General features: G+C 39.6%; 1 protein-coding gene across 5 annotated transcripts in view; it reads left to right on the forward strand.

Annotated features, from left to right (window-relative positions):
* fhl3a (four and a half LIM domains 3a) overlaps positions 1-23,397 on the forward strand; it is a 53,176-nt gene that overhangs the window by 21,492 nt on the left and 8,287 nt on the right. For 3 of the 5 annotated variants that reach the window (XM_088603138.1, XM_088603139.1, XM_088603141.1), the window contains one exon: positions 20,368-20,543. In XM_088603138.1, coding sequence (XP_088459264.1) covers positions 20,368-20,543 — 176 coding nt within the window. Of the gene's footprint in view, positions 1-20,364; positions 20,544-23,397 lie in introns of all 5 variants that reach the window. The other 2 variants (XM_088603137.1, XM_088603140.1) reach the window with 1 other exon arrangement.

A 23,397-nucleotide genomic window follows, 5' to 3' on the forward strand; every position in this document is an offset into this window, starting at 1 on the left:
ATGATGTCATCACGCCGCGTATATGTTTAAACAGACATAAACTGTCATTTCTTTTTAATTTAGCTCTCCTTATTGGCAAAATTTCCTGGAAAATTTCCTTTAACCCTTTCTATGTGCAGGGAACACATTTGCATCAATAATGTATTTTCATTATGTTTACATCGATCGTAAATGTTATTCCCTTTTAATTATGCTATATTAGCATTTATAATATATAAAAGTGGCAAGTAGGTTTTTTTTTTTTCTTCTCTTTTCAGTATGGAATAAAACTATTACTTGTTCCTTTGCAGTCTACTCATGCTGACGCAGCTACCCACCTGGACTACATAATATATAAAATATGTATATATGTTGGTTTATTTATTTTGAAACTAAAGCAAAAGAGCATCTTGAAATTTGTGGCTCACAAATAGGAAAGGTGTTGTTTTTTCTGTTACTGTAAGTTATTTTTTTTAAAATAAAATTAGAATATTCTTTAAATCTCAATGACTCCCATTTGTAAACATCAGGAAAGTTAAAGATTGAGGTACAGTGCATGGTCTTTTAGGGAATATCTCTGCATCTCCAAAATATTTGTATACTAAATTATATAGGAGTGTCAGAATTTTCCAGCCTGACAGCCCTACAATACAAACATAATGTAGTAATGAACGACAAAAGGATAATGATCTCAGTATGTGCTATGAGTACAATCCATTGTCAAAAATGCAGTTCAGGTGCCAGATTTTACACTTGCCCTCTTCAGCTGTAAGTTAGAGAAATAAAAGAGATGTGGTTTAGGGCAGTGGTCCTGCACACTTGAAATTTTGCCAGTGCAGGCCACTTTCTACAGTCCCTTTACAAACTTTTTTGGTAGAAATAACGCAGAATAATCTAAAATCTCCTTTTCCCTCAGCCTATCAACACTAATGTTAGTGCAGAAGCAACATACAACACTGCCTCTTAACTTGACCAGAGAGTGATATGAACCCCTGAAACATGTGATTTTGCCAGCTGCTTTGGGCTTCCACACGATGACTTTTGGCCTGCTAGGGGCCCACAGGTGGCCTATTCATGACCCCTGGTTTAAGGTTTCCAAATGGTTTATCCAGTAACCTCCTCGGCAAAATCTAGGCCAAGGGAGGGCAATCTCATTTCTCAAGAGCTGCATTCCTGCCAGTTTAACAAGTCTTTTTCAATTTGAAACTTATTAAAAGCTAACAAATAGGTGATTTGACTTTTTATCCATATAATCAGCTCAATTAAGTACTAATATCAGAGGTGGAATGGGAAGTAGATGCACCTCTAAACCTTAAGAGTGGAATTGTCCATCTCTGATCTGGGCAGGAGCTCCTAGGGTCTCAAGTGGTAGTGGGAAAATGTTATAAAAGGCACTGGGATTCGGAGGGATACCCCACCCTTTATGGTTGGCCATTGAATTAGAGATGAGACATTTAATCCCTTTTCTCTTTTCAATATTTTACTCAAAATGCTAGATACACCCCACGCTTCACCTGTCCCGCTGACACTGACCCTGATGCCGTTTGCAATGAGCAGAGAAGTGTTCATTCTGAGGAGGCTGATGGAGACAGAAAGGACAGAGAATGTTCTTTGATCTGAAGCACTTTGGTCTGGACCGTTTCTGTCTGTATAGCTGTGCCTTCACTCTAGGGGATTAAAGGTTGTATAAACTCTCAAATACGGAAGCATTAGAAATGGGCACAAGTGTGTTTATTATTAATACAACCTCCTTTGATTTCTTTATTCCACTTAACATGTTTCATCGGGATGGTTTGTCTTAATTGTGTATTTGGCAGATAATAGGGATTTGAATTCCCAGTTTGTCCCTTTATGTCCTGACTCACCCATACAAAATGTTCATTTTACTTCAGCTTTTGTGAGTTGTACATTTTTTTTTGTAAGTGGAGAAAGGCAACAGTGTGTCACAAGCAAGCACGTACAAACACGAAAACCCCTTTTCTGACATAATCAAAAAGCTGTCTTGCAACAAAAAATTTCTACTCAGTGTTCATGTTGAGACACATGACACTGGTATAAACAGAATGCTTTTCATGTGGAATAATTTCTAATCCCTTGGGAATACACTGGACTAAATGAGTGATTTTCTCAGAGGTTCTGTCTGCACTGGACTGCTTTTGAAGAAGATGGCCAAGAGCTGCCCTGGAGAAACATTTCCCCCGTTCTCATAATACAAACAGCATAGGGCAAGGTAAATGTTTCGATTTTCATAAGGCTCTTAAAGTTTCTCCTCGCAGAACAATTTTCAAATTGCTGGCGATTCACATGATAGTGCATAATTTCTGGTTGAGAACTGCTTAATGGACAGAATGTAGGGATACACAGGAGTAGTTTAAAGTGGAGTACCACAGGGATCTCTGTTGGGACCACAAATACCCTAAACTATATTAATTTTCTAGATTCATCTCGTCAAATGCAAAAGATACCAAATACAGGAGACTTAGCAAAACACTGTAGAAGAAAATAAATGAAACAATATTTAGATCTCAGCTTTCAGGTACAACTCTGAGACATGTCATCTGTAGAAGTTTTCAGATGACTCTGCAATTGTGGGGTGTATTAGAGAGGGGAGGGAGGAGGAATATAGGAGCTTGATTACCAATTTTGTGGAGTGGTGTCATCTTAACCATCTCCAGATTAACACCAGCAAGACCAAAGAAATTATCTTTGACTTTCGAAGGAATAAGTCTCCGCTGAACCCTGTTTCCATCCAGGGTGAGGACATAGAGGGGGTACATTCCTACAAGTACTTAGGGGTACACCTGGATGATAAGCTGGAGTGGTCTGGTAACACTGATGCCCTGTACAAGAAGGGTCAGAGCCAACTCTATGTTCTTAGGAGACTCAGGTCCTTTGGTGTGCGTGTGGAACACTGCTACACATTTTTTATGAATCAGTGGTGGTGGCGGCCATCTTCTACGCTGTGGTGTGCTGGGGCAGCAGCATCATGACAAAATATGGAAATAGGCTCAATAAACTCATCAAGAAGGCTGGCACTGTGCTGGGGATGAGCCTTGACCCCCTGGAGGTGGTGGCTGAGAGGAGAATGCTGACCAAGCTCACAGCCATCATGAACAACACCTCTCATCCGCTTCATGGGACTGTTACTGGGCAGCGGAGCACATTTAGCAATAGACTGCTCCAGCTACGGTGTTCAAGGGAACGTTTCCGCAGGTCTTTTCTCCCGGCTGCTGTCAGGGTGTATAACGCTGCCCTAGGCTAGGACTTTTAGCCCTTCAGTTGCTCCTCTATGGACAGCATGTTTACTCCATTGTACTTTTTGGACAATCAGTCTGTATTACCCTATGCACATTTTGCACATATTTTACTGTTTTTACAGTGACTATGATCAGCACATTTTGCGCACACACCTATGTATTTATTTATTTTTATTTATCTTGTTTGTCTTTTGTTTTATAACTATTTTGATGTCTGTTTTGCTTGTCTTGGGCTGGACTGCTGTAACACATCAATTTCCCTACGGGATTAATGAAGTATTATCTATCTATCTAAACATCTGATAAATGTCATTTCATGTTAAGAAATGCAGTGTTACGTGCAAGTAGCAAAAACAAACTATAGATAGAAAATGCAATACCATAAACCTGGAAGAAATGTTGTATGAAGAAGTTGATTGATTGTTTCATTTTTATCTTCTAGACAGTCTGGGGAAAAAATAAAAAAACAAACAGAAGGCTAGGATAGTTTGGATATAAAGTTAAAAGTATATACTTAAAATTGAGTAAAAATAAATTGAGATGTTAAAACTTTACAGTACGTAATTTCGAATACATCTAAACAATATATTGCTGCTCTGGAATCAGTCCAGAGAAGAGCAACCAGATACATTTCAGGGCTTAAGGGCTAAAATAACTACGACTTGTTTTGAATAGAGAAGACTATGAGACTATGACATTAACCCATTGGATTTCTTCAGAATCACGAACCAGAGGACACTTGTGGAAACTGTGGAGAAATGCTTTTAAAATAGAGAATAAGAATAAGAAGCTTTTTTTTCCACCCAGAGGCCTGTGGACGTCTACAATGAGCTGCTCAGCCATTTCGTTGAATCCCCTGACATCCTTCAATAAATGGGTAGATATATATATATATGTGTTGGCAACCAGCAACACAACAAACTAGATGGGCTTCATGGGCTCCTCTCAATTGTAATTTCCAACTTTTCTTACTTTCACTCATGCATTCACAAAGCTGGGTGAGCAGTTTGAGATACTATTTTATCTAAGGGCCAGGCTGCCAAGTGGACAAGACTATTGGGAGCCCACCTCCCTCCTATGGGGGACAAGGGAGCGATATGATGAAACACAAGCTGGAAAAAGGGTGCTAGTGTCATATACTGGAGTGAGCATACAGACGAAGGCAATGTCATCTTGAACTGAACTCCTGACGCACATGCAACAACCTGAAAATCTAGTACAAAAACCTTCCTCTGAGCTCTATCCTCTCAAATGGCATTGGTCTTTATTAATGTGGCTTCATTCTAAAAAGCCTAGCCAAACCTTGACTAGATCATGTCAACAGGGTTCACAATTAACTGTTAGGCAAGCAGGACAGGACCTGGAGCTGTGACCAGATCTGGCTCAAGACCAAACCCACTAGGTCTGCAAGGCAGATCTAGAGCAGCTGCATATGTTCTGTGTCTAACTGAAGCTTTTTTGTTTTAAAAAAAAAGAGTAGCAGACCTTGTTTTCAAAGTTAACTTGGTTCTTCAGAGTGGTAAATTAAAAAGCATGTGTTCATAGAGTTTACAGTGAATGCTTAATAGGGAATAAACTGATGTGATTTCACACAGATCTAGACTACCTAATACAGTGCTTCAGGTTGCATTTTTTTACACTGAGAAGATCCAGTTTCTTATTTGTTCTTGTAGCCCTTGTTGCGACAGATGATAAGTTTGCTAACGTCACCATAACTGACCTTGTGTACTTTGTTCTTTTCTGGAATTATTTTCCAAATTGAATTTACTGTTCTTTCTCTCTCTCAAAAAAAAAAAAAGCCAGCGGGCAATAGCAAGCAAGGAGTGTTTTTTTTTATATTGTCAAACGTTTTTTTTTATAAAACAAATAATACGTGCTGTCCAGAAACTATCTGAAATCAGGACAATAATGTAAATTGCCATTTTTGGTAATAAATCTAAGCGGCATCAGTGGGAAAAGTTAAAGCTGGCTGGCTCTTGGGATTAGGTTACTGTTTGTTTGCTCTGGGTCAAATAATAAACTCCAAATGAAATCGAACGGCGGCTGGAAATCCCTGAGGGGGAGAGGAGACCTCCTGCAAGCACAAACTCTGAACTCCGATAAGGCCCAGTCTTGCAGCACAACAAATCGAAGCTCCTTCTGCACATTTCCTAGGATGCGGACTCCTCTCCAAATCTCCTTTGGCCTGCCAAAGCTGACTGCATAGTTTTGGGAATGTGTACCAGATGTGAAATTGTAACGTATGATGGTCACAAAGTGTAGGCAAGACCTCGCTCCTTTTTAAATAATAGTGTTAGTCAACAATTCCTGATAAATTACTGGTTAAACCAGGAGGGTTATGGAGAGTGCTGATGTGTGTCTGTATTAGAGAAGAGGGGTCACAGTGGGGAGAGATGATGACTGTAATTATTGTTTTCTGTATTTAAAATTGAAAGGCCGTGCTATCCGTTTTTTTTTTTGCTTTGCTTTAAACTGCTAGGACACCTAGCCACAGCTCCATGTGCTATCAGAGGTCACAGCATGAGTGCTGTCATTACAGCTACAGCACTAAACCAGAAATAATTGCCAGTTCAACACTGCAGATTTGCCACACCACCTCTTTTGAGCATCTTGGTTATTATGTCTGCCACCACTGATAACCAGCATTTTTAAACTGTGTGGTGAAGAGACAATTGCAGTAAGGGCCTTTGGTTGATTAAGTAAGTGTTTAGGATTGGAAAATGCTATTGTTTACCTTTCAAGCTGTCACAGTAATTTTTTTTTTAAAAACTGAGTTGCTCTTGACCACTGTAGCCACCTCTAGTATTCTTTAGGGAGATGAATTCCTTATAAACAGCACAAACTAAAAACTAAATGTTCCTTTTGTCACAGTCAGATATCTGATTGGAGCCTAGTGAAATACAATCCAGGTACTGGCAATATGAAGGTTTTTTTTAAAGAATTCCAGACCTTAAGGGAAATGTATCTACAAAACCATCCTATCCATTTTAATCCAGTATAAGAAGGACCAGGGAGGGTTTTCATTAAAACTAGACACATTTTACAACCCTGTAAACCCCCAGAACAAATTCTTGTACACAAAGCATTTGTACTTTTTGATCTTGTTTGTATGCGAGCCTGAATTGTGAAGAATGATGGCGATGGTCTGCAGCGTGTTGAAAGGTCAGTCCTGTTTTTCAGGACTGACCTTTTTCATAGCTGTAGAGAGGAGGTGCCTGGTCATTTCTGGCCATGTGACTGGCCATTTCTTCGTTCTTACTGCGTGGTCTACATTGTGGCACAATCTGGCATATTGTGAAAAGAGATGCAATAGCATTCCTGAGTCATCTTTCTTGAATTTCCTTGAAAGAGCAGGGCCTTGACACAGCACGATGTGTAACAGATCATGTCCTTTCTCGGGCTGAGGCTCCAGTGGCATGTGTTTAAAGAGCTCGGGCCTGAAAGATGAGCTGCAGTTTAAGAACAGACCCAAGGGCTTTCCTGCCATGCCTGCACTCTTTAAACCCAAACAGAGCAAATTATAAAGGCTCTGTGTCTTTCCTGTAGAAGATATGAATTAAAGTGTTAAGGCAGATGTACATCTCCATTTGAAGCAAGGCTCTTTTCATAGTAAAGCTTGTTTATGTGTTTATGTGAATGATAGGCTTGACAGTCTGCCCCTGTGTATGTTTCACTCGTTAAACCGTACATTTATTGTGTGCCTTGAGTAGACCCTGCCCCATCAGGGTGGGCAGAGCACCTGGTTTGTGTTAGTGTGATGTCTGCACTGTCACAAGATCAAAAGCAGAAAGTTTTCTTATTGATTCTAAACGCTCATTTTAACGTTACTCTAGAGACATTGAGTGTCATCTCTCACAGGAGGCAGCGTTTTGACTTATTTGATTTTTAGATTTGATGTAACTGGTCATAACACTGTATTTATAGACGAATGTCCTAACATCCTTCTGTGCAATCAAAGGTGTCCTTTAGTGAGTTGACAGGCACACTGAGCAAATAAATAGGAAAGTTCTGACGTAGTGTATGTCTACTTTGAGTGCTTCACTAAGATCTGTTTCTGCCTGTCTTTGTGTTTTTTCTAGATCTTTGAGGTTGGCTGTCAAGTGTTTCCCATCATAGATTTGAAACATAATCCATCTGCTGTGTTTAACAATTGCCTAGTACTGTTTTGCACATGATAATATCCCAGAAGATTCTCCGTCATTTCCTTTTTCTATGGTTTTCTGGGAAAAAAAAGAATGTTCCAGCAGATCTGTGACTAGTGTGGACAGTGCAAAAGATTGCATTGCTGAACTTTGAATTCTTTGGTTGTGTTTAATGGTGCCTCTGTTGTGTGTGGAAGAAAAGAACGGAGGTTGTAAGATGTGGTCTTTGGCTGTTTGGTATAAACGTCGTGAAAATGTGGACAGTTGGGAATGACCTTGTTAAAAGGTATAAGGTAAACGGACAAAACAAACTTTGAAGTTTCGCAGCTTGACTCTTGAATTTGTGCACTTCAAAGTTGAAGAATTTTGTAGCATGGAGGTCTTTAAGAAAGGGGGGATCTTAAGAAATAAAAAGGAAACATCTGGAAAGAAGCCAGCCTGTTCTGATAGTCCCACAGAGACGTGTAACCCTCCGTGACGGCTGTAAAACAAACAGAGTGCTGCGAGTGAGGTCTAAATAAATACAGCAATATTCTTTCAGAGGGGAGAGGCTAGAGGAGAATGTGTATCGCAGATTTCATTCAGATATACCCTGGAATCCATTTGGGTAAAGAAAGGCTCAAACTCTCCCTAACCAAGGAATGTCCGGAAAAAAAATGATCATAGCAATATAACTGAACAACTATAGTGAACATGAAAATATCATGGATGCCATTAATATGTCATTTATGGAGAAAATTGTATTGACCACAGTGAAATGACTTAAGTACTAGTACTTTAAACGCCTCTCACTTGATGACTTGACTTGATTTTAAGGAGTCATAGTTTATTAAAGGTGGTGTTTTGGTAGTTTGATCAGAATGCTATAGAATGATTAACCACAATGCTTATGGTGAAAACCTTTTGTTTCTCTGCACTTAGCCTTGCTTTCATGTTGTAATGTGTGAATCGCATTAGTCCCCATCTCTGCAAAACTCTAAATGCATCATTTAGCTATTGTAACATCACGTAACACTACATTAACCTATCACTAAGACCAAACTGTAACACAAGTCTCTGTGTTTGTGGATCTGAATATGAGGTAAGCAGAGAGATTTTTTTTTTTTAGTGTTGTGTCTTCTATATTAAAGTTGCTAGAACACCTGAATGCTTAGTTTCATTCATTCACATTCATTCTGATTAAGGGCACTGCTATCGACTGGGATAGCTATGAATTGCATGGCTCTTTCCAATGAATAATAGTATGTCATACTGCAATGTGTGAAAGTTAATAACTACCCCTTTGGAAGAATATTTATGTAATATTTTATTTGATTGCTTTATGTAACACATTGTATACAAAAATAGACAAAGATCTTAGCCCACTGAAGAGTCAGTAGGTACATTGACATTCAACATACAGTAAAGGATTTTCACTGCATGTTAACAAACCTGCTCTTGGACCAAGGAAAAAGGGCAGAAGAGGCTTTCTGAGAATCAGACTGTTTGCTTAGCATTTAAATGTAATCCTGGTTAAGATTAAGTACTAAAGAATTTAGGTTTGCTATACACAGATTTGTCATACGTAATTACAGCATGTGAAAGCTCACCCCAAGTATTAAAGATCTCTCCTTTCAGTGGACCACTGCCAGCATTCCTAGTGAAAATGTGCTGCAGGTGGGCACCTATATGTTCTGCCGATGCACTGTGGGTCTGAACTCGCGGGGACTTGTGCAGTCTAATGTCTGTTTCCTGTGGAAGCCCAGGAATGGTTAGGTACTGGGCGTGGTGTAAATAAATACTGCCATGTTAATGTATACTGTCCTTTTTTCCTCTGGACCACCCACAAACCCCACACCACCACCAGGTTCTTCAGGCCACGGGCTATTTCAGACTAATTTCCAGTGGTGAGGTAACTATACGTTTGAGCTGGTCTTCCACCTTTGGAATGTCCACATTCCGCGGGGCTCATGGAAACTTGTGCTGTGTGGCTGTAGAATTTGGTGAAATGGCCCTTGTGAGCATTTTGTTCTTAGTTGTGTGCAGGCTTTTTACTGTGGGTTTTTCAGTGGGTTTTGTTGCTCTTGTCTTTTGTACATCCCACCCGCGTGTGCCACTGTCTGAATCTGGAGATTTTTACACAGAGAGGGCAGGGGTGGGGGGTGGGCGTGTGGCCATATTTATAAGTATTTCCGCTTAAATTTGCTTAAATTACATTACAGTTGTGCATTTATTCATACACAGCGTCTATAAGTTAGAATAGGTTTTTTCTGAATTTTGTATTGAGGGCATTTGGATGTTAATCGCTTTCAGAAAAAATCCAAATGTTTAATGTATGGAAACTTGGAGAACATAGGCTGTTACAAAGGGAAAAACATCCACATACAAGGATGCTTCAAGGGACCACTGTTTTTAATGCATAGCACTGCCATCGCACAGATCCCCACGCTCAAAATCAAAAAGTAATATTAAAATGAGGAGCCTTAATTTTGAAATATTCCAACTATACAGTAACTTCAAAGCACAAAATGGAGCAGCTTTGAGCATGACCATCTGTGGAAGTGAGTCTTCATCAGTGCGGGGCCTGACATCTCTTTTGGAGTCTACATGCAGACGGAGTTCGTCTTCGAGACCCCAAGGGCAAAACCTTGAGGGGACCTTAGGCCTCCAAGTTGGGCTTCAACAGAAAAGTGGTAACACCAGGGCAGCAACAGCAGGAGCAGGGTGGAAACATGCGAGTTCAGCTGACAGAAGTCTGACTCATGGCAGAGACCATCACGATCATAGTCTTCCTTTCGCAAACGTACATAGGAAACTCGAAAGTCCAGCCACAGTGCCTGGCAGCCCTGCGGAAGCTGCTGTCGTTTGGACTTTCATGAGCAATTGCTTTCCACTTCCTTTGATAACCCTCTTCTGGGACTGTGGTATCTAAAAAACAATATTTTCCAACACCTTCTTCTGCTGTTTCTTCAAACAAACGCCAGCCCCCCCGCCTCTCGAGTACAGAAGACTGATTGTGAGGGCGGTCTTCTGAGGAATGTGTGTGCTCTTCGATTACAGTATCAGATTTTTCCCACTGTTTTCCCCACTCAGATTTTGCGCATGCAAAAAATGTTTTGGGGCAGCTGGGAAAAAATGCAGGCATCTTTTCTTTTAAGCCTGTGTGCTAGGTGTCTTTTTTCTAGGATTTCTTTTACTTTTATTAAATTATATACTTGAAGGGTTCAGTGCCCTGGTGTGATGTTCTATGTTAAAATAAATCAGTTGTTGACTCAGGCCTGAAGATTCTGAACCTGAAAACAGCCCAGTTAAGAGGAAACATTAAACACAATGTGAAATACATTTATACTACAGCAGTGTTTAGATTTGTTTATTTTTGCTTTGATTTAAGACTCAAGTTCTTGGTTTTGATCATGCTTCTAGATTAGCAGGTTGCTCAGTAGGCAGGCAGGAGAGCAAAAAGAAGCAGGGGAAACTCGTCCCTTAGCTGAGTTTGTGTAAATGTTCCCCCGTGATGTGAAAGCGTGGACTGGCTCACTGTAGGTTCATGCTCTTACATTTGTTAAGGTTTGTGCTATACCTTAGCAAAGGTAAGAGTCCAGAAGGCTTGTATTTCTCCCACAATCTCATTTCAGCTGCACTTCAGCTCACCACAGGAGAACATAGTTTTCTGTTACCCTTTTTATATTTGAGGAAATGTTTTGAATGTCATTTTGGAAATTGTTGGTTGAATGCTTTTTGCTGCCTTAGTTGGACTACTCAGGTATTAATAGTAGTTAGTAGTAAGACTCCTACTAAGCAACATGATGGCCAGCAGTAAAATATGTCAGTCCAAGGTAAAGCAAGAAGGTTTTACATAATTGTAAACTATTCATTCTAAAGATAACTGGGGAAAATGTAATTCAAGAGAAATGTTTAGCAATATTTGATGCAGATAATAAAATATAGTATATAACATATTAATATTTGGACATTTCTTCACTTCACAAACCCATCTGTTAACACTCTGAAGAAATGTTTTTGTTTGGTAACTCCATTATAATCAAAGGAATTGAAGTCCTTGCTATGTGTAGCGTCTTTACCCACTGGATAATTAATAAAAGCTTTGCTAGCTAAATAAAGGACACAATGGACTGTCTTTCAGCCAGACGTGGACACAGGTGGCCAGCTTCTGATACAGCTGGGCTCAGATTATGAGTTGCTTTTAAAGGAAAACCATTGTTGTTCACAAAGGTGCTGTTTCCAGGAGGCCAGCTCTATAAGAATAGGCCTGCCTGTGATCTCAGGCCAGATCCTTCCTTGAGTCTGGCCGGCGAAACAGCTGTACTGCACAGCAAAGAGCTAAGAGTGCTATCAGGGTGGACACTCTGGATGTGTAATATATTCCATTTGGCTGCTGGATTATAGCCTGGTGAAACTGATGATACAGTAAGGGGAGGGAGATGGTTATATTGTTTGCATAACAGGAAACTGTGTTACAATATTTGCACATGGTTTTTATTATACCAGATTAGCTTTGTGCAGCGGAGAACTCTCTAGAGCGATTCACTCAGAAATGGACTCCTGTTTTTCTTAAGAGGAGGAGAAAGAATCAACTTTGGGAGTGAATCATCATTATTGTTTTTTTTACCAAAGTGCCACTGGCCTTTATGGTAAAGGATGAGGTAAATCTATCAAAAGGTGAAAAGTACTTAGAATGGTACCTCAAAAACTGCCTCATTTTGACACTTTCTTTCCAGACAGAAAACTAAAGTTTTCAAGCCTTTTTAGGTATGAATTTATCTGGCTTCGAGGCAAAATAATTGGTCAGGTTGTCTCTGTAGAAATATAGACGTTTATGTAATATAAGCAGCATAATATTTTGTTTTCAGCTGGTTCAAGCTTTGTTTAAAGAATAAAAAGGCAGCCTGTGCATGTTTTCCTGCACAGATGCTTGTCTTGAGCTGAAGGGTTACAAAGCACACCTGTCTTGTTAAGTATACACTGAGCTTTTAACATTTAAATCCAGGGCAAGCACTGTGTTTAAATCTGTCATGCCCAAATACTGTTGTAAGCACAATAGAGAGCTGAGAACATGTGATTATAAACACAGCAGCACGGACATCAAAACATGAATAGTAGCATCTCATTTCTTAACACGCCTGTCCTGTATATGAACTGGGTGTTCTAAGGGATTCGACCAAGAAGACATTCTGTGCAGTCTTAAAAGTTTTTTTTAATTTCCTCAGAAATGATCAGTTCCAAAATAAGTTCAGATTTAAATATATTTACTGTCTGGTACACATGTAAAATTCTGATTCATAATTGTAATTAAAATTGTGTTAAAAGCCAAATACTTGTGACAACCACAGCAGGATGCTTTTTCCATTTTTGTATCAATGTTTTTTTTGTAGTGACTTTGTCAGACTCGCAGCCAGAGACAAGAAATACAATTTAAATTATGCTCATTTGCTCTTTTGTAAGTAGCAGTTGTAAGTACAATAACTGTACAATAATTGGCAATGAGCATTGAGCTTTTCAACCCTTTCTAGAAGAATGCTTAAAGAAAACTACAAGTGCTTGGCATAATTTGTGGAAGAATGTATCCCTTATTCCCTTAACGGAAAAAAAAAACAATATTCGGTTTAGCTGGTCACCCAATATAAAGTAAGGTAAATCTGTTTCTTTAATCAAGAATGATCAGGGGAGTTTAAGTGAACTATATTATTATTTTCATGAGTGGGCCGACCGTCTCTGCTGAGTCCAGTCCATAGCTGACCCTTCTTGCACTTTGTGGTTGTTGACTAGAATCCTTGAACTGGTGACACCAAAAGTAGTATCCATGTTTTGTGTGTTCCTAAATCACCTTCTGCCTGGGGTCAAAGGGCAAATGCCAGCGGATTATGGGCTGAGTGACTGAAGACATAAGTGGGTGGGAAAATTTAGATAAGTTACATTTGGATCTGTCAGTGCCAATGCTTTTTTTCCATATTTGTTGGAACACATCATAGGTGGTTAATATTTCCTATTTATATTAAAGAAAATTGTGATAAGATTTCTTTATTTGTGAAGCTACACAGCAGTACTGATTATTGCTGATTATGCAATGTGGTGGAAAGTGACCTTTTATGACCAACATATTGGACTTGTTTTCAGTGTCTGCCCCTTTGCAAACAATTTTAAAAGTCACTCCCTTTGAACACTTTCAAAATAAGAGCGTGATTCCTCGTCTAAAGTAAGCAGCAGGCCTTTGATGTGAAACAGAGCATGACCCACATTTGAAGAGGGATTTTTTTTCACAGTCTGTGACCATTTCTGTGGTTCCGGTCAGCAACACTTAAATCAGCCAGCGTGCACCGTGTGTATAGGTTACTGCTATGTTGCTCTGTTCTGAGGTACTGTTCTTCTATCATGACAGGCGGCTTCTTTTCAGTACTTTTCAGGACTTTCTTTCGATCAGTCCAGTCAGGACCAATCAGGTCCAGTCAGTACTTGCTTAAAACTTTTTGCTAATTGGTAAAGGGATAGTGTCCTGAAATGACTACTATACTTTTAGCTTGTATTTTAACAAAATGCAGTTTTAATGTAGTAATGTTCATTATCAGGTTATCATCCACCCAGGTGTTTTGCAACTACTGTATGTCAACCAATTCGGGGTTGGAGGGGAGCCAGAGCCTATTCCAGCAACCAACAGGCGAAAGGCAGGATACACCCTGGATGGGATGTCAGTCCTTTGCAGGGCACACACAGACATAAACACACACACTCACACACCAGGGTCAGTTTTCCCAAAAGCCAATTAACCTACCATTCTTTGGACTGTGGGAGGAAACCCCAGGAAATGCAGGGAGAACATACAAATTCCATACAGACAGCACCCCAAGACTAGAATTGAACCCAGGGCCCCAGTATTGGCAGCAATGGTGACCACTGCACCACTGTGCAGCCCTCATTGGGTTGTTTAGGAAAATAAGAAAGGATGTAAATGAGAAGGGACACTCGGAGCTCATCTTGCTCATTTGGTAGTTCAGTAGCAAAGTGAAACTAAAATTTCAAACTGCCATTTCTCACACGTGCCCAGGTCTTGTACCTGACGCCTCTGACTGGAAAGGCTATTCCAGACACCCACAATTCTTTACAGGGTTTCCTGTTCTCTGTCCTAAATAAATTCCCCTTTAGGTTCCCCGTGTTCTTGTTTTGCTCCTGAATGTGAAATGGTCCCCTGAGTTGACCCTGTCTGTACCCCTTTGGGTTTATAAACTTGGGTTTTCTCTGTTCCAGATCATATATGACACCTCTCTGTGACCAGGAATCATTTTTTTTACCAGGTAACTGTTTCTAAGGCTGTATTATCATCTTTGTGATATGGTGACCAAATCTAGAACAATGTCAATTATGTTAAAAAGATCCAATCTTGACGGATCATGTTTTAAGACATGGGGCATGCTACCGACATTGTCTCTCATAAAACTCTGTAAAATATTTTATGTTTACCATAAATTATTAGTCCTCTATTATCTCATAAACTGTTACTCCCTCTTTTACTGTTGTAGCACTAGAAAAATGCTTTGCTTCTGTTGCAGTATTCTTCTTTGTCTCCTTCTTGGCAGCGCTAATATTTTTTTTTCTCAGCTGCACCTGAAGCTTGATATACTCTTACAGTCTTTCAAATCATAGGCCCATTTACGCAGCCTGTAAAGTCTGCCAAGCTTTCTCTTCCTTAGTTTTTTGTAACGTCTCCATTTAACCATTTAGGCCATGTTTGTAATTTTATGAAATGCTGTGCCGTACAGACGTTCTGTGTTTGGAAATTCTGAACTGTGAAGGACAGAGGATGTTCGTTGAATCTTCTTCCTTCCCTGCACCAAAAAATGACAAATATTGTCAGGAATGGCGGGACCTGTTAATGAGTCATTTTTCGGTCTTTACTCATCCATGACACAGAGGAGGCTGCAACCTACCTTTTGCTGCTGTAGTGCTTCTTGCCTCAAAGTGTTCCAAGCACTAAGTTCATTTCATTCGTCTATCAAAGCTGTCAGTCTGTTTCTGGAGAATACTGCCCTGCTGATACAGTAACTTAATGTTCTGCAGTTGCACCACGAATTCAGAAACCAAAATTGAAAACCAAATGCAGTTTCAAAGACTTCTGAGCAAGTTCCACGGTCATGAAATACTGTAGTAAAGTAGCAGTTTGCAATATTGCCCACATGTTGACAACAGAAAAAAGGTCTTGGTTCGCAGCAAAATCCCATTTCTTTGTAATGTAGTTTTGTTGTAGCTTTAATAACACCAGTCTTAGAATGAATCAGTCAGATGCTTTTTCTGTAGGTCCAGCTCTCATAAAATAAGTGTTGTTTCTGCAGGAGCAGTTTGATCTGTGGTACATGTCCACCAGAAAACAGAATAGCAACCAGTTGGCCATCCTTGTGTTTGTCACAGTCTGATTTTGACATGTTGTAACGGCATTGTCACTTCAATTATGCATATCGAGTTTGGATTTAATTGGTTAAGTCATTATTCAAGAAGAGCAGTTAGCGGTATGGTGAGCATTTAGCCAAGCAGGTTATGACCCATTACGTGTGTACAAGGCATCACTGCAACATGTGAGGTGCATATCTGAAACAGATTTTTATGCTATGAAACATGCAAGATTTTGGGTTAATTTGTACAGCAGCCCATAAGACAGCAGTGCTTTCAGAACTCATTAGCAGTCAGGTAACCTCCTCAGCTTAGGCAGTTGCACTATTTCACTACATCGTAATTGCACTGTAACGAAAATGATGCCCAGTCTGTTTCCAAGGTTTGTGTGTGAGAGGAGCAGTTAGCAATACAGGAAGTTATGATATCAGGCACTTCACTGGCTCACGGAGGCTGAGATTGTCTTTCGTATCTCTACCTTAATTGGGTTCAAAAGAGACTATTGATTTTTAAAGTGTTTTATCTATGAAAATTCATCAATTTTATACAAATCCAAAATGGTGGACAACCCCAGTGAAACTCTGACACAACCCATAGGCCTCTACAGTCCTATGAAATTTCAAGAGCCTTTGTCCAGGAGTTCTTGTGGCCATTTAAACCTTTTAGTAAAACTTAAAAAAAACATATTCTTTCTATTCATATTCATATTCATATACATCAACATATTCTTGTTTGAAAGCCTAATAAGTTTGTATGCCTAATAAATTTCTCTGTATGTGTGAATCCTTGAACCATTAGATCTCCGGCAGTTCAGGATTGTGTTTGCCAGATTTTCTGTTTAAGTCTGGAATGATTTCCATTAAGGACCATAAAATACAATTTTATGTTTTAAGGTTTTGGTATGTGGTAGTTATTCTGTCTAAGGCCAGAATGAAGTAAAAACCCATCAGCCAGTAGCTAATTACAGACTCAGGCCTTGGTGTCGGTCTTGCATTGGGTAGAAGCTAGAAGGCTCCAAAAGCCACCATGAAGTCATAGGTGCTGCCATGAGCGGACTGTGACCAAGACTTCCTGAGCAGCACATCTGCGTGACAGCCAGTTGGGTTAAGTGGGCTTGAGTGTGCTTGTGGCAGAATTCCTGCGACGTGCTGAGGTACCTGGTGACACTGAGCCAGAGTGTTTTTCTGGGTCTCTTGTGGTGTGGAAAATGCTGCCTGTACTCTTAACAAAGCCAGTGTGCGTAGGTGTACAGTAAATAACATCTATTATCACATTTCAAATCAAAGCCCCACGTCATCACTCCCTCAAATGCGGATACCAGGGCATTAGCAGTGAGGAGGATTTATTAATAACTGGAAATTCCAAGTTTAAAGATTAAAGAAAAACCTCGGAATGATTATGGCTACCGGGAAAAATGGAATTCAGAAAGGCTGCCCTAAAGAAACTGGGTTTTGTCTGTCATGAAAAAGTACATGGTTCTGTTTCAAGTCTGTAGCCGATGCAGCCTAACACTGCTGTTTCTCAGTGTCTGGACACTTGGTTGAGGGCTGTCTGAAGTATGTACAAACTGTAGCTTATAATTAGGATCCTTACTGACAGGTTTCTTCTGCTCAAGAAGATGCAAAGTGAAATTCAACCCCATTGCCCGAGGCAGACAGCTAGAATAACCTTATTTGTAGTCAATGATCCTCCATTAATGGTGCCATCAGTATGTCTGGGTAAACAAAGGTTTCAGAGGTAGTTTCTTTTTTTGCTTTTTGAAACTAATATGTTTAAATTTATTTTTGAATGCTGCTTGAAAGAATCATAACCAACTACCAATGTGTAAAAGGTATAATTTAACTGTTATTGAGTCTGTGTGCTGCAGGCACTTCACACTGTGTGCTTAATAAACCAAAGTCCGTTGTGCCTTTCTTGGGAGCGACAAGTAAAAAAACCAAGTCATCATTATTCAAATTAAAATGAAAGGAATTTTATTCTTCCAAGGTGTTTGCTTTTAGCCATTTGAGGTGCAAAGGTCAATGTGTAAACTCTGTGCCTGGGAAGTGAAGATGTACTATATAATAATGGGGTGTTGGAGGGCAGGATCAAGCCCACTGCAGACAAGCAAGAAGCCCAAATTTACCTGGCATGGTAAAGTAACTAGGGTAGCATGGTGGCAGCGCTAGGGCCCTGGGTTCAATTCCAGACCTGGGGTGCTATCTGCATTTTATGAGATTTTATGTTCTCCCCATGTTTGTTTGGGCTTTACCCCGCAGTCCGAAGACATACTGGTAGATTAGTTGGCTTCTGGGAAAATTGTCCCTAGAGTGAGTGGGTATCTGTGCCCTGCGATGGACTGGCGTCCTATCCAGCGAGTACCCTGCCTTCTGCCTGTTACTGGCTGGGTTAGTCGCTGGCTCCCCCATGACCTTGCATTGGATAATGTATGGTTGTTTAGACATGTTTAGAAAATGGATAGTAAAGCAACCGCTGTGCTTACTATTGTAAATCTATTAGAAGGCTTGCATGTTCCATTATAAACTCAGTCTTAAGAAAAGGTTATGAGCACCGGGAGGCCATATAGATTGTGTTAGCTACTAGCAATTAAACATTGAGCCTTTTCTGCAATGGGGGCATCAGCTCCAGCTGGGAAGCTTGTTCCACACTTTTGGATAACGAGTTGGCTCCCACTTGCGTCCTCTTGTTCACATTTTCTAACACAAGCCTTGAAATGTAAATGCTATCCTTAATTAAATGTTATTCTGACTGGCTATATAGCTGTGTACTGTACATTTAAACTTTCAGTACAATAGATTGGATGCCCTGGAGTGATGGAAGAAATAGATCCGAGTAGCACGCATACTACTTACGACTAGATTTAAAATTAATATAACATGTTGAGAAACACTGTCAAACAATTCTATATCGGATTTTCTATTTATTGGAAAATAAGTTTGTGCCTGAATGAGGGATTTGTTTTCCCTTTTAACTAACAGTGCATTTAAAGAGTGTTATATAACCAAATTGGCTCACAGCTTTCTTTATTTATGTGCGAGTGTCACTCTGAAGGCATGGTAAAGAAAAGCTTTGAGAGGCCATGGTGTTTGGACCCTAGCACTGATACTTAAGCTGCCTTGGTGGATTTCTCAGTAGGTGGTCTGTTTCTGCTAGTCAGTACTGTAAATATTTTCAGGTGGAATGATGCAGATGTAGATCTGTTCTTTTTGTCCCCATAACACACTCTTAATCCACATTGATATTTTGAGTTGCATCCAGATGAGGTCTTTTTTAAAATCTCCAGTTAATGTATAAGAGATGCAGGTTGGATATCTGAATTTACTGAAGTAAGAATCATTGAAATTAACTGAAGGATCTTCGTAGTAGTTATATTTTTAATCCCGTAGTACAAATAACTTGCACTCATCGCTGATACACCATAAACTCCAGATTCTAGGTGGAGTCTACATGTTTTCAAATCCTGTTTATGCCTGATTTTGGTGTGGAATATTCTAGGCAGGAAATTTTCAAGATTTTCTGTTAAAGACAAAACTGACCTTTGTTGTTGCTGCATATTCCTAAACTTCCTCTCTGACTTTATTTCAGAAACCAGCTGATTTAACAGAGCACAGGCAACTAAAGAAGCTTTTAATTAAGTACAAAGCCAAGTCTTTCCTTCTTAAAATGAAATTCAGAAAAAAAAAATTTGAAAACTTAATTTGTTCCTTTATTTGTTCCTGAAGTGAGCCTAGCACTACTGCTGTATGCACAAAACCTCAGTTCAGTTTTTGTAGTTACGTTTAGAAAATCAGACAATTCTCAAACTAGAGCGAAAGTTCACTTAGTCTGTGAGTACTTTGAAATACAGCAGCAGTACTGCCACCTTCAGGCTGGAATGTCCAAGTCATTCCAGGGCACCACAGAATCTCTCAGCTGGGTTGTGCGTGAAAGAGTCAGAAGACCAATATTATCTGCAAAATAAACAGGGAAGAAAGGGTGTGATAACACCACAGATTTTATAGCAGTTTTATTTTAAAAAAAGTTATTGTTAAAAAAGTGTAATATCGATCCATGTTTTTATGCCGGTTTCATTGACCTATTTGTTTTCTGTCTTTATGGAACTGTCACTTTTAGTTCATGTCCTTTGTGGCAACTGGTGGTAATGGATGTTAACGATTATTATTCATTTAGATGTTTGGCAGCTTGGTCCAAGCAACTTTTAAGTGTAATATATTATCTGGAGAAATACATAATGTGGTATTTTATAGAGAGAAAAGACATCATCAGTGCAATATCATATTAAAAAGACATTGCAAAATCTTATTAAAATGCAATCAAAACCTACACTGAGTTAAGACCACTACCAAGATGTTTTCTACAAGGCATAGAATTGCAATATATTACAATCTCATAATTTACAGGATGTGTTGTGAGTGTGTGCTTCTGGCTTGTTAGTAGTAAGTGACATTAAAAGTGGTAAATGCGTTTTTTTGGTTGGTTTAACAGTGTGGGGACGAAGTAGACTAGGCTGAGATGAGGATGAAACGAGCCCTGTCAACACAACATCTCACTCCCACTCCCTGCTCTCGATTCTCTCCAATATCAAGCCCTTTCTGGTGAACTTGTTCCAGCAGGTTTGGACTCGGAAGACACCATGAGTGAGCGTTTCGACTGCGACAACTGCAAGGAGTCACTGTACGGCCGGAAGTACATCCAGGCGGAGGACAACCCCTACTGCATCCCCTGCTACGACAGCCTGTTCGCCAACACCTGCGATGAGTGCAAGGAGCTGATCGGCCACGACGCCAGGGTGAGACGCCCGCCCCCGGGTTCCTCTGCAGCCGAAACGTTGTGCCGCTTCTTCTTTTCAGCATGAAATAAACTTCTCCCTGTTCCTTTGCAGTTCATGACAATACCGGGTGCCAGGGCAAGACTAAAGACCCTGGCTTAGGGCTGATAGAGCTAAACGGGATTTTGTGATGCTGTTTATACATCTCATGTCGGAATGGAAATGGAAAAAAGTTTTTGGATGTGTTTCTTCAGTTTTGGTATGAGCTATGGGCACTGATGACACAGAAGAAGAGCATTGGTCCTTCTGCCTATACTGACACTCCCCTGGTTATGCAAATTTAACTTGACATAAAAATGCTCTAAATTTATTTCTAAATTAAGATTTGGGTAAATCTTTACAATTATGTATACAATTTTGATACATATAAATAATTTGGAGCTACTTATGGCTGTATATTATTGAATTCAATTGTGCTTCCTTAAGCACTGTTTAATGGGTTCTATTGAATCCTTCTCTTCTCTTCATTCTATTGCAGTGTACAATACACATTATATGACAGAATATCTTCAAGACAGGAACCTACTACCATCTTGTTACAAAATGATAAATGTGTATATAGCTCAAAGTGAATCCTGGCTGACGTAAGATTCAGCTTGTGGGATAGTTTCTGGAACCAAACTCTTGTGTTAGTCTTGTCTGTACCAAGAGGCAGAAGCTGCCTCAACAGCCTCTCCAGTAATAGTATTTTACAGAAATAGTTTTTTTTTATCAGCATTGAATCTTAATTGGTGACACAAGAGCTCAAGAGCACAGATTAAATTTCATTTAATGTGTTGTCATGACGCACACCCAAGCCCTCTGGAAGGACTACATTGATGTGTTTTACCAAAATTCCTTGACCAAAGGTTGCAACGGACACTCGAAGTGGTGAGTGCTGGTTACAGGTCACCCAGCTATTATTCTCATCTGTTAGACCATGTTAAGATGTGGTAGTGTTAGTGATTTCACTCGTCCTGGTACCCCTCTCGACAGTAAGAAAGGACTGAAGCTTCATCATCTTCGCAACCAGTTTCACCCCACAGATCCACAGCAAACATTGTCATCAGGATTTGTTCAGGTTTTAGTCATCATACCACGACAAAGATTAAATTGTTTAGAATACAAAGAAGAACAGGAATGATTCCTGGTTTCAGGATCTATGCATACAGATGAAAGGAGCTAAAGCAAGTATATATAATGCCAAGTGGAGTATTTAGACAGAATCTGATGGCCTCCTCTTGCTTGTAGCCTTTCTTATGTAACAGTAGACTTAGTTTATAACATCTCTCTCCTGGACTGTCAGAATTATTCCATCTCCTTGGTGTCATGGAGCCAGTTAATTGGTATAGTGGCCTTGTCCCTTTATCTACATAGATACTCTGATGTGTGATGAGAGTGGTTTAAAACCAACATCCAACTTGACAAGTTGCAACAATGTGTCAGAAAGCAACATAACTGAGCTTTGGCAAAAGTATTTAATTTCTTTTTCATTACTGACTATGTGAAGTAAGTCTCCCCTCTCTTCACAGATCAGAAGTGAGCTGGTTTTCCTTAATTCTCTTCTGTTTTGCCTTCTTGGTAACCCAGAGGTCACATTATGGCAATTGAGATAAATTGAGCAGTCAGTTCAGTGTAAGATAAGTCTTTGCTAAGCTGTAACTGCTTCTTGTCAGCAGACTTTGTGTAACATCTTGGAATGAGATCCATTCAGTGCTTGACCAAGTGCATTAGTTTCTCATTAAAGGTTCAAGAAAAAATAATATGTCTAGGTCATGTGTTGTGAAATAAAACAACTCCACTAATGGGACAGGCAGTGCTGCAGGGGCGATCGTAGAGCACAATGTTTATTGTCTGAGAGATGGTGGCCAATTCAAACAGCGGTTTATTCAGCCTGACTCCACAAGTGTCAATAATTTGCAGAGAGCTTGTGTGTCGTTATTTTTGTACTGTAGTGTGTGCTCCTTTTCATACGCTATTCTTGAGCTCTTTCATGTGCCCAGTCTTTCCATAGCTAAGCATGTGGGAACTGAGTCTCTAAGTGTTGGAAATAAAAGTTCCTTTTTGGAATGAACCGCACCACGTATTGTTTTAAACATAAACAGCTGTTATTTGAACTGTATCAGTTTACCATAGTCTCACAGGTTTTATTTCCCATTGTCATTCATTGTATCCGGGTTCCACTCGCTGCTATTTTTTATTTTAATAATCATGTTTGCACACAGTTTTAAAGGTTATAGTATAAATGGCACAATAACAGGATGCTTTTCAAGGCTGTTGTGTCCCACTCCACACTTCCTCCATTTTCTCTGACTTCAGATTTGAAGCACTTTCTAGCACTCAAAGTTGAAGGGTGAAGAATATCATTTTCTTTCCTCTTTTCCTTACCGGCATTGCTAGATCTGAACTACTGCCATTTCAACGGGTAATATTTTGCTGGCCGTGAAGCAAAAAGTTTTGAACTGCATGTTACAAAAATGCAGAATCTGGGTAAGGTTTTTTTGTACAGAAAAGAGGCTATGATTGCATGATTATCATTTTTTAATTTTAGCTAAGGCCGCAGTACCTTACATGCAAAACAGTCCATGAACTGCAAAATATGAACAGTGCAGAAATGTATATTGCATAGTGGAATAATTAAAAAATGTCAGAATGATAGAATAAGTTTCCAACCTTTTCTGCAACAAAATAGATTTTAATGAGACAATTAGTGTAATTCCACAGCATACCCTCTTTTGTCCACTGAAAATGGCTGCTCATGATCCTCACATTTATTTACATAAGAGGTCAAGGTCTTACTAGAGAGGTGTGCAACACAGTGGAGACAACCAATTGG

The sequence above is a fragment of the Lepisosteus platostomus genome, chromosome 13 (genome assembly GCF_059453375.1).
Source record: "Lepisosteus platostomus isolate fLepPlt1 chromosome 13, fLepPlt1.hap1, whole genome shotgun sequence".
Lineage (NCBI taxonomy): Eukaryota > Metazoa > Chordata > Actinopteri > Semionotiformes > Lepisosteidae > Lepisosteus > Lepisosteus platostomus.